This window comes from Lissotriton vulgaris, chromosome 4_1 (genome assembly GCF_964263255.1).
Source record: "Lissotriton vulgaris chromosome 4_1, aLisVul1.2, whole genome shotgun sequence".
Taxonomy (NCBI): Eukaryota; Metazoa; Chordata; class Amphibia; order Caudata; family Salamandridae; genus Lissotriton; species Lissotriton vulgaris.
In genome coordinates, this window is record NC_141691.1 from 726,429,450 (window position 1) to 726,441,602 (window position 12,153).

Sequence of the window (12,153 nt, forward strand, 5' to 3'; positions counted from 1 at the left end):
TTAAATTAGCTCCTAGCTCGGCAGCATTCCAAACTGCCCGGTGTGCAGCAGGTGCAGTGGCACCGGGGTACAGAGGGGCCCACTGAACCCTGATTATTGCTGGATCTTACAGTTCAAACAGCGTTAGGGTCCCATTTTCTCTTGCACTATGGCCCATGGCATACTGGCTACGCCACGGGTGGGGTATGGTAAGGAACAAAACAGGGTGTTTTCCTTTCCCTGCTATTGGGACCAGATTTGATGTTCCTCTGGTACTCTTGCTGGTGGCGCCCTAGGCAGCCGTCTAGTGCCTTCATGAGTCAATGCCACCGACTCTGGGCTATACCAAACAATTCATCATTTAAAAACTGCTTCCAAATGAGGCTTCGAATTCAAATGTTCCTTCTCTCAAAGACCTATACAAGTGAGCACGTTAACGTGAGCGCTCATCCCAGCTGATTGTCACAGTGACAGCTGAAACAACACAAACTTTCCCGACCGCTGCCTGATGCTCCTGTGCTACTTACGGAAAAAGACGAACTACTCCATGAGGAACAACTATTCTTCCTCTAAATGGAGATATCATTTTACAAACTGCTTTGATGAAGCGAAAAAATACCTTATTTACGTGTAAACAGATTCAGACAAATACATTGACGAAACAGGGTCACACTGTTTGCCCGTTTAAGCACGCTCACTGAAACAGGTCGAGCAGGTTGCGCCTGGGTATTTTTTTTCTTTTTTGTTCGCTGGGGAAATGTATTTCAGAGGAAACAAGCATCCAACACAATGCAAAGAACCAGCAGTGCAGCAGGAAAATGACACCGTCCTGCCAAGAATTGTCATTTTTTTCGCTTTTTTCTTTAGACAAGGAGGCCTCCCTGCGTGTTTGTCTTCAGCTGCTCTCGGTTCTGCACTGGGACAGGCCTGACGCAGCCCCATTGTTCCAGCACAGCCAGGAGACGAGCACTAAATGGAAACATTTGTGAACATCTTGCAGCCTGGGCAGGGGAGCTGTGTCAGGGATGCTGCGCTGCATCCTACAGTCATTTCCCTCGCTGTCTCCACCCCCGTTTCCTGCCCGGCGCAGGCACCAACATGTGGAAAGGCGGGAGGGAGCGAGTGCTTTCCATTCGCAATTCATCTCACACAGCTGAAAAGCCCGCCTGGTACTTCCAGAGGCCCCTTCAGCTATTTCAAGTTCGAACTCATTAAAATGTTCTTAACCCATCTCCCCGTGGGAGATAAATAGGGGGGAAAACTGATCAACAAAAACAGCCAGGCGCTCGCCTCAGAATGTGCTGCGCCGTGGCGCCAGGAATGCGCGGGGATTCTTGCGCGCGGATACCTTGTCAGAGGCGACCTGCGCGCGCACAAGACATTCCTGGACTTGCAACGCCCGGCCCTGAAGCTCCCAGTGCCACGAAGCAAGCAGCAATGAAAGGACGTCTAGCGTACACCAATGTGGCCTTAGTTACTGGGTGCAGAGCTTTAAGTGCACTGAAGAAACTGGGGACTCTCTCAAAGGGGCGTGGTTAATGTAATGAAGGGCGTGGCTTAAAAAAGGTAGGCTAAAAATCTGTGCCACCCGACTGGTATTTTGCAGCTTCTGGCATTGCATCCAGATCTATACTACATCAGACCTATAACAAGCGAGGACTATTGGCTATGTCAATAGTTGTTTTGCATAAGATAAAAAAGAAGCAATTATGGCTTCGTTGTGTATAATATTGAAAATGCTTTAGTTCTAAAATGACGAGACTGAAAGTACCATAACCAGTGTCTGCTGCAGTTCCACTCTTCACTGCCTGTGAAATAACTTCAGAGTTCAGATTTTTTTTCCTCTGAGGGTGAGGGCAAAAATGGAGAACCCGATTGGGACCCGTTTCAGCATCTGCTTTTTAGAACTGCAGGTGCTGAGAACCGACAGGACCCAGCCCACTTAAAGCCCTGTCTGGGTGAATGATGGTTTGTCTGGCATTAAAGCAAGGGGACCAAGCCAACGACACTCAAACAACGCTTCATGTTAACAGTTCAACCTTTATTTCAGTGTTTACCTCGCACCGACATATGTACTTATGGTCACTTTAGAGAACCGTGCATACAACTGTATAGAGTGGTGGAGGGTAAGAGACAACACATGTGTATCTCAATGCTGCATCTTTTACATGCAGCCTTTACTCATCCCCAGTCACTGTAGATACACTTTCTTTCCTTAAAGATCACACCTCCCATAAGGTACCACAGTATACAGATTGTGTTAACACAAGGGCACCTGAGCTTTGCTTATCAAAGGTCCTCTGAAGATGCTGCTAATGGTATGTATGGTTATACAAGGTACAAGTAAAGCAAAATAGTTAATGAAGCAGTATTTAGAGGCAAGTTAGCCACAGCACTGCAGGTGTTCATAAAAAATAAAAAGAACAAAAGAGAGCGAGTGAAATAAAAGTACTAAAGGTACTCGTGGATGACTAACTCATTTCCTTTTCAAATTGAGAAACCAATTTCCAAGTAACATTGTCAAAGGATGTGGGGACAGGATTGGTTGAAATGAGGCTATAAACAAATTAGCGTGACAGAACACTCTTCACTCATCTACAGCAGAACATAAAGTAATGTGGCTGTCCTTCAAATCTCCTTAATAGGAATGAACTTTCAGGGTTCTCTTGATAACAGTCGTGCAAGACACCAGGAACATGCCCATGGGCACGTTTTTCGTTATAGAGGCAATTTCCATAAAAATCACTGACTTCAATGGTGAAGTGACTTTTTCACTAGGAAGCCACTGGTTCAAAATGGGACGCTGTCAAAAAGCCCAAGCACAATTCAAGTCCCACTCTAGACATGAAGGAACATCCAGTCAATCAAAAGCGAGGGAGCAGGATCTATTAACCCCTTCCAGGCTCATGACGAGCTGGGCTCGTCATGGTGTAGCCTCCTCGCACGATGATGACGAGCCCAGCTCGTCATGTAACATGGGTTTTTTAAAATCTCAGCATAGCTCCAGAATTCCACTAGCGCACATGTGGTTAAAGGTCCAGCCACCTGTGCTCCTAACTCTAAATATTCATACAAATATAGTTCCTAAGCGAGGAAGGTAGAGGAAAGGGAAGGTTGGATTATCAGTTGGTTCTGGGGAGTCTTCCTCTTTGGAAGAGAAAGCCCTCACATACCCAAATTGATGCCATGTTTCATCATTGGGGTTTTGCTCCTTGTTCGGTCGGTGCTGCAATACCCACTGGCCCTGCAGGAGGGCTCTTTATCAGAGATCTTCACTTTTTGCTGTTTTTCATGAAAGCGGGAATATGAAAGTTGGGTAGTGTGCGTAACAGTCTTTTAAAACTACCTAAGGTGTGCCATTTAATTTTTGATCAAGTGGTACCCTTGGTAGAGATAAAAACAAAGATGTGAGTACTGTCATTAAGAATCTTATGAGCCGTGACATTCTTACAGTGTTCAATATTAGGTTTTTTTCCTTTATACTTAGGTCAACATGTTTAATGCCTTTGCAGTCACAACGGGATTCGTGGAGTTTCTGCAGGACCAGACCATATAACTTGTAACCTACACTCAAGCGGGATACGCATCCGAGGTGTAAATGAGGACAAAATTGGATTCACTATACCTATGTGTATGCTGAATCAAATCTCTAAATTCAACCCATCTGGTGTTGTGGTGATAGCCCCTTAAAATGAGACAGAGGACCGGGTCCTAGCAACGGTATCAATAAGTCTTGTACGTTACCGTCTGTAGGTGAACCTACAGATGGGCAGAGAGGGTAGGTCTTGAACGTGAAACCACATAGGACTAATTGTATTTTTGAATTTTGCATTAAGAGCACATAAGGTCTTTTAATAGATATACATATATAAAACCACTAATCTTACATTTCACAAACTCATTAGTTCTCTGAGGATATGTGTCGCTTAAACAGATTTTTATTCCACAGGAGGTCTATTGATGCCCCCTATCCTGCTGATTCGGAGTCGAGAACCCTAGTGAAGGTTATCCCTCACTCAATCCCTTCCATCAGATTCTGGCCTTCTTCCCTTTATTACATTAAGACCTCTAATACTTTCCAATGGCTCCACATTTTCTCAAATTACTTGGGCATCCCTGAGCCCCATACACCCATCTTTCTTCTCTCTGCATCAATGCTCCAGTCTAGGTTTTTGGGTCAGGGCTCCATGGCAGGTGCCAGCCACCTCCGATTATTCTGGATTAAGTAACACCCCACATCTTCTCTTGATAGCGTTCAGAGCATTTCATGTGAAGTGTGTCCCTTCTTTCCATTAATTTGTTACTTGGTCTAGGCACTTACTGAACGTGGGGTTATAGGGTCTGGGAATAAAATACTTTGTGTGCAAAGGGTTCATTTCTTCAGATTGCTGACAGTAATTCTAGTTATGGAGCAAGACCAAATATACGCTTTGGTTAGCATGGTAGCCTCCCACAGTGACTGGTTTTGTTTAAAGCACTTCTGTGATGGTGTACGATCTAGCGGTATGCCTAAGTGGCAATACTGGAATTCAAGAGAGTATGCCACGATTCAGAAAAAAGGAGGGAATTATACACTTGTTTGGTTTGTGAAAGGCACATAATTGGTGACATTAGTTAGCTCCATATCAAAGTCAAGTTAATGTAGTTACATAGTACTTAATACCAGCATTTAATGCAGTTGATAGTCATCTCCATGTGAAAGTCCAGTTAGTTTAGTTGCATAGTACTTAATACCAGCATTTAACACATTTGTATGTACAAACAGATTTAAAATAATGGACATCTTTGTACTCGGTCTACTCCTGATGCCCACCAAGAGAACATCAAGCTTCCTAGCATGAGCCAAATGTGTCCAAGTTTCTCACTACTCTTTAATAAACAGCCTATTGTTTTAACGTGGTCTCAGTTGACGTGTTTGAGATGGATATAGCAAACTTAAGAACAATATAAAATGAAAGTTAAAAAATTGTAATATAAATGAAGAAAGGAAAAGTTGTAATTGCATTGCTTAAAAAAGCCAGTGATGAAGTATAGAGAACTGTTGTTTCATTCTTTCAGGCCATACCCAATCATTCATCTTCAGCCATCACTCACCTGTGCATGTTTCCATTAGTTGTAAAGGACTGGCCACAGACATTGCACTTATAGGGCCTTTCCCCAGAATGCACCAGCATGTGGCGATCAAGGGAGCTGGCCGAGCTCAGGGATTTCCCGCAGATGCTGCAGCTGTGGTCTGTCCCGCCAGTGTCCGTGTTATGCTAAGGAAAGAAACAGTGTTGCTACGTTTGGACTGATAAGGTAAAAATATGTAACTTAACATGTTCAGTTCTTTGTTACTCTGGAAATAGAAATTCTCTGTGATCTTTACCCTCAAAATTTCAGCTGCCAAGTTGATTATCGGCATACAATTTTTATTTTATTTGTAACATTTTGTTGTGGGTCTATTTGCAAAGGACTTGTTTTCCTACAACAAACTTCAAAAACACAATTTGACGTCCTCTGCTTCTCCCTCACACTTTATAGTGTATGATTGTGTACAGCCTGACTGAAATATGAAAATCAGCTGCATTTATCGCTTCAATTGCAACCCTCCGTAGGATCCCAAAATTGAAAACAAATTTTACCATGGCACACTGGCACCAAAAAGAATATTTTAGAGCAAAAAACCTATTGGGTTTGATTCTACTACAATAGTCTTCAAAAATACTGTGTCATTTTACCGTACAAAATAGAATTTGGACACCTAAACCAAGGCAGCATACCTGACGAATGTGCATGGTGAGCTGGTGTTGTGAGTTGCAGACCTTCTCACACAACGGGCAGATATGGGGAGACTTGTCTTCTTTACTTTCCTGCAAATACACAACATAAAATCCCTGAATGGAGGAGCACAGTTAACCAGTGACAGGCACCTGCAGGGTTTAAAGTAGTCATTTTGGTTTTAGCTCAGGGACATAACACCTTTTGCAGGTTAAACCGCATTTCTTAACAATGAAACTGAGTCTTGCATGAATGTTTTTGGTTCTTTGTGACATTGTGCAACCACCAGCTGGTGGGTGTCTCAGCATTACTACATTCATAAATTTGCCAAGCAGCTTGCAAGAAGCTGCACATTTTGCACTGGATGTTACCCTTTCTGGTTGCCAGAGATAAGGCCTCCTCTCTAACTGCCAAGACCGCACCCACACGCAAGGCAGGACTCAGCATCGAAAAATCTCAGGGTGCGGCAAGTCAAACTTTCACAGGAACGCGTTTAAACGCTTTTCCATGCATATGTCTGGAATAAGTATGTTCTTCTTAAACAACGATGCAGATTGGAGCTTGTACCCACCAAGGTTGGAGACAGGAACATCAAAAAGAAAAAAATAGGAGCCTACATTTACAAGAAGTGGCGTCTGAGTAAAGAATTATTCCCAACAATAACATCCTGAGCAGCCCTGATATAAATTATAACCCCTATGACAGAGCTTTCAAAACTATGTGTGCGACACTCCACTGTGTCGCTTGCCATGTTTGGGTGTGTCGCGCTTGTGTCCATTCTTTTGTATTATTTAAAATTACAACTACGAGACGCAGTCTATTAGTCATGCAGGACGGTAGTGCGGCTCATGGTGTATGGAGATGTGGGCATGATTAGCCGTTGCCTGCCATACGCACAGGGCACGTCGCTATGAGGGAAGCGGGATGCGGCGGCACTGCTGCTGTAAAGATCCATAGCCTGGGCTGTATGAGTGAGCCACAGAGCGGGAGCTGTGGAGGAGACCCCCCTAAGAGAGCCCTGTAATCTGCGGTACCTAATGTCTGCACCTCGGTGGGGCACCGGAGCTGCGATGAACTGCCGGCCTGACTTTTATAAAATTGCAGCTTGTTCAGTGCTGTTCATGGGGCGGCCCTGAGCAGTGGAGATACCGGGGCGCTGCAGCCTAGCACACTCGGCACCAGAGGCGCAACTAGAGTCAAATTTCGGGGGGGGGGGGGCACGGCTGATTCTTCAAGCAAAAGGTAGAGTGGAGCTGCAGGGGCTCTAAGCAGGGGGGGGGTCGGACATTAAAGCCTCATTAACAAGCAAAAGGTATTTTAAAGACCTGTGAAGTACTCAGGTGCGGCTGTGTGTGTGCGCCTGGGAAGCTGTCTCATCCCGGGCTGACACACACAAGGAGGGGGGTGGGGGGCAGGGGGCTGAAGCCCTTTGAGTCCAATGGGCGTTGCGCGCCCGCTCGGCACGTGAGTGACCAGGGCTCTGCAGAAGAGACTGGTGAGGTAGTTTGTGAATATTGTCCATGCTGTGTGGGGTGGGGAAAAAGTTAAGAACTCAGCCCAAATGTATGCCCATTCCTGGTTCCATCCGGACGCCAGGATTCAACACTTGAAAACTGAGGCGGACGCTGCACTCCCTATATCCCTGGGCAATGTGCTCCCTAAGGGCCTTCCTCGCGATCCGCATGACATACTTCCTCTTACCACTACGGCTTGGGCCTGGGACAAACTTAGACGCTTACTGCGTGTTGACACTCTGTACTCACAGGCCCTCCCACTGCCCAACCCTCATTGGCTCCCCATAACTGGCGAAACATTGATCTGTCGTACACTAGCTAAATACCAATTGACTACGATCGGTGACTTGTTCCCCGACGGCCACGCGCTTTCCGTTTCCGAGGACCCTCGCTTCTCGGAGCGCACTTTCATGGACACCTTTGTGCTGGCTAGACTCAAGGCATTGTTGCGTGCCACGTTCCACACCTTCCCGTTGCCACCGGACGACACTCTCGCACTCACTTCCATTATCCAGAACACCTCAGGGGCCCACGTGGTATCCAAACTTTACAAATTATGTTTATCCTCACTCCCTTCGTCGGATGAGACGGTTCGTGCCGCTTGGGAAAAGGATCTGGGCACCCAGATCTCTGACGATCAATGGGACGCATGTTGCGCCACGACAAGAGAGGTGTCGATGAATAACAGACACAAACTCGTTCATTTCAAATTCCTTCGCCGACTGTACCACACCCCAGCGATGGCCCACAGAATCGACCCTGCGCGCCCCCACACCTGTCCCAAGTGCAACGCCCCACAGGCGGACTTCGCCCATCTCTCCTGGACATGCCCCAAGCTCCACGCCTTTTGGGTTGCTATACATGATACACTGGGTACGATTATAGGCATTCCACTGGCCGTTTTACCTGAGATTGCCCTGATGGGATACATGTCCAACTTTCCCCGAAAGATACGCAAATTGGCATCGATCTGCTTCCTTCTGGCCAAGAGAGAGGTTGCACTGCACTGGTGCTCGAGACGGGCTCCCACAGTTGCCGCTTGGCTGCGAAGTGTGGCTTATTGCAATGTCAATAGTGTGGAATATTCTGGCCAACTCCCGGCAACCTCCCGCCCCACCGACATCTGGGACCCGTATCACCGATACATTGCGGGGAGGGCGAGGGAAGCCACAGCTCAGTCCCTACACCGCAATTTACCTACTGGGGTGGGCTAGGCCTCAGGTACCCCACGCGGCACTCCATTAGTTAGAGCTTCTGCCACGACACGCCGCTCTCCTGTTACATGGGGATGGACCGTCCCGTTTGCTCGCTGCTTTACCCTACTCTTGGTCCCTCAGGTATTGTTGGCGATCTATGGCCTTCTGTTTTTACTCCTGTTCCTCCCGGGTGGGGTGTTTAGATGTTTGCTGTTATAGAAGTGTGGTTATAGTCTGCGATGCCTCCTATTGTGATACGGAACGGACTGATGTGCTGGTCTCGCAAGCTGTTACTTCTGAATGATGCATTTTCTTTCCTTTTTTGATTTTTTTGGACTATTGTTTATGCTTGCTTTGAATTTCAGTTGCTTATCAGAAAATTCTACTATTGTGACATTGGTTATGCTCCATGATGCGACCTAACTGTTTATTTTCCTAGCGTCACTTTATGTTACCGGAATTGATTGAACTCTGCCTACTTGACGCTATGATCACAATCTGTAAGCTGTATTACTGTGGTTTGCGTCAATTTGCTTTAATAAAATGTTTAAAAAAAAAAAAAAAGAACTCAGCCCAAATATGAGACTACCATGTAAGGGAGTAGTCAAGTGGTACATGAGTGTTTCGTTGCTTGCATGTTTCTGCCTCAGTACATGTTTCTTTGTTTGTTGGTGGCCATGTGTGTGCCCATGTTACTAGAAAACTACTGGCCTTTTAGTCCAAACTGTTGTGGTGCTGCTGACTGTAGGTTTACCAATATGGAGAATTGGTGAATGTACTTAAAAGAAAAGTAGGCATTTCTTCAACACAACAAGTACTACAAGCGGAGGCATGACGGCTGGATTCAAGTAGGTGTAGCAGAAACAGGTCTATTGGTTTGCTAGCGAAACTGAATTACTGTGTTGCGAACGGATGCGTGTCTAAAAAGTGTGTCACCAACATGAAAAGTTTGGAAAGCTGTGCCCTGTGAGATAAAAAGTATATGTTTTAGGGAATGTCTTGGACTTCGTGAACCTGACCTGTGTTGCGGAATGGACTCCATTTGAAAAGAAATGTGGAGGATGTTGAGTGGATATAAATTTTGGGTGCGTTTCATGAAGCTATATACAAAGGAAATGCAAATTCTGAATTTCCCATGAATTAGATTGTAATTTTGGTTGTACTAGCACAACGGCCTTAAAGTAAGGTTTCGAGCAGTGTTTAATTTGTAATAACATAAGTGGCAGCGCCGTTACCAGGAGGTCACTGCAGCTTGCAGCACCTCCTGCCGCAGTCAGGGCCAGCAACATGACAACTATTAGCCATCACACTTCTACAGGTGTGGCAATTCAAACTATTCCAGGCCCTCAACGCTATAAGAACGGGTTGGGCAGCATGTCTTAGTCGTTTTGAATGCATATTGAACTAATAAACAATTTATATTGTGCTCATCTCTAAATTACACAATTTAGTGCCGTCATAGTACTGTCATAAGTGCCGGTATTGACAATTAAGTGCGGGTGTTGAGCACCGGAAAGTACAGACTCAAATGAAATGTAAATTGATACTGTATAGCGCACTACTCACCCGCAAGGGTCTCAAGGCGCTTGTACGAATACCGCTGTGGAACCCGTCCTGGCTTTCCCTGTGAGGCGTCCACTCCTGGGCACCCCCAGGGTGGAGGCCAGGCATCCTTAGCGTTGTGTGGGCCTTTGTGGAGATTAAGGAAGCTATTGCCCAGAGTTGCAGAGTGGTACTCTATGATTAGAATAGGCACCGAGGCGAGAATTATCAGGTCCGTGGAAATTTGAGCCCAAGACCTGCTGAGGCGGGAAGTTGAACTCTGGTCCCGGCCTAGACCTCTGCATCAGGGTCTGCCTCTCTAACCATTGAGCCACACTTCTCCACTGGTTTCAAGCAGGGGAGAGATTAGACAGGGGAAATAAAAAGCCAGGTAAATCCTCCTAGGCTGTCTGTCTTTGGAAGGGACATTGCCAATGTGAGACTTACGATCGGACACTCCTATAATTAATTTTTCTCCGCTCTCCCTCTTAGTTGTGTTCAGTGCATTTTTATAGGGGGCTGTCCCTCTTTTCAAATTTCTACAGTCGGGGTGTGGCGTTAGAAGGATGTAGGAACTCGACATCTAGCAGAAAAATAAAAGGTAATCATATGGAAGTCAAAGAAACACTCACAAAGAAAAACAATGCTGTAAATACTAACCAGATGCTTCACTATAAGAAAAGCAGCTACATGACGATGCTTCCAAACATGCAGTCCTAGATATATGTATTTTTTAGGGACAACACATAAGCATGTTTACATTGGCAGGTAGTGCTGCACAACATGCCTTCTTAAGTCTGGCTACCACAGTCCATCACAGACCTCTTGTTTTCAGAAATTTGGTCAGACAATTAACACTTAATATAGTAGATGAGGGTGCTTGAAACTAATATAAACGGGCAAACTCAGCCAATCATCAGTCTGCAGATTTCATATAACTGTAAAGATATAGGGCTTACGAATTTTGGACCGTGATATAATTATGTATACAAGGTACTAAATGTGAGCAAAAATAAGTCAGATAGAATTATTTTCATGTGCTTTGTTTTGTACACCTTGTTTTGTTTATGCCTGCTGCAGGGATAGTGTGGTTTTACATCTGTTTTTTGTTGTCTTTGAGTACTGGCATCTTCGCTGTTGTGGCTCTTGACATCGGTTCTCGACTTTACTGGGTGCATGTAACTCAGTGATGTGACTTGCATTTGGGCCAGAACAGTCTGTTCTACCACCCAATTTACTCTATTCGGCACCAGAACTCACTGCGTAACCCGGACTGCCATCTACAGTTTAAGGCACGACTACTTTCAAAGCAAGACAGTTCCACATCGCATGAAACTCCAAATGCTTTCGGTTTTACGCCTAGAATTACTATGGATGAAAAAGTAACAGACCCAAGCCACTTTTCCTGCCACTACATCGACTGCTACCCTCTGAGCTTTATCCCTTCTATATGTCCATGATCAAGAACATTATGACTACCTATTAACCAACGTCCTAAGAAAAGCCAACCACGACTACACAGCATGAACAAATGTTTCACTACACTAAATCATCTCGGTGTGCAGTTTTTGGCAGAAGGATTCCAAAGCAGATAGTTCCCAGCCCGTAAAGGCAGAAACCATTCTTGCTGTAGAAAAGGTCATTCATAAATTATAACATATCACTCTTTTGCACATCCCTGGATGCTGATATTTTCCATGCCTCTGGCAAGTTACCTTACATTGCAGTCACATAGTGGAAAGATGCATGCTTGGTGTCTCTAGGGAATTCACATGGCATGCGTCAAGTTAGTCACCACATACCTACACATATCTTCCACACCAAACAACCTCCATCCACAGATAAAGTCATGGTCTAACGGTGCAACCGACCCCAATGGAGCATATTTGATTAACCACTCTGTTGAAATTCAATTTAACCTGTGACCTGCAGGTAACATACCGATTTCTGCATCAGGACATTAACTCACTGAATTATCTCACAAAAAGGTGGGATCAGGAAGAGTGAATGTATGCAGTCTAGACACCAAACTGTCTCCTGGTGCATTTAACAACCGTGTTCAACAAGAAGGACTCATTACATCTACTTCTGAAAGATGAATGGTTGGATCATCTCTAGCAGGATTTGAACCAGTGACCTTGCGCTCAACCTAGTGAAATTTA

The 12,153-nt window shown here is 45.2% G+C and overlaps 1 protein-coding gene across 6 annotated transcripts in view; it reads right to left on the reverse strand.

Moving 5' to 3' along the window:
- Positions 1-12,153, reverse strand: part of RREB1 (ras responsive element binding protein 1) — a 166,066-nt gene that overhangs the window by 48,688 nt on the left and 105,225 nt on the right. For all 6 annotated transcript variants that reach the window (XM_086965026.1, XM_086965022.1, XM_086965027.1 and 3 more), the window contains 2 exons: positions 5,742-5,831; positions 5,074-5,237 (listed from right to left, as the gene is read on the reverse strand). In XM_086965026.1, the coding sequence (XP_086821152.1) occupies positions 5,074-5,237; positions 5,742-5,831 (254 nt within the window). The remainder of the gene's footprint in view (positions 1-5,073; positions 5,238-5,741; positions 5,832-12,153) is intronic.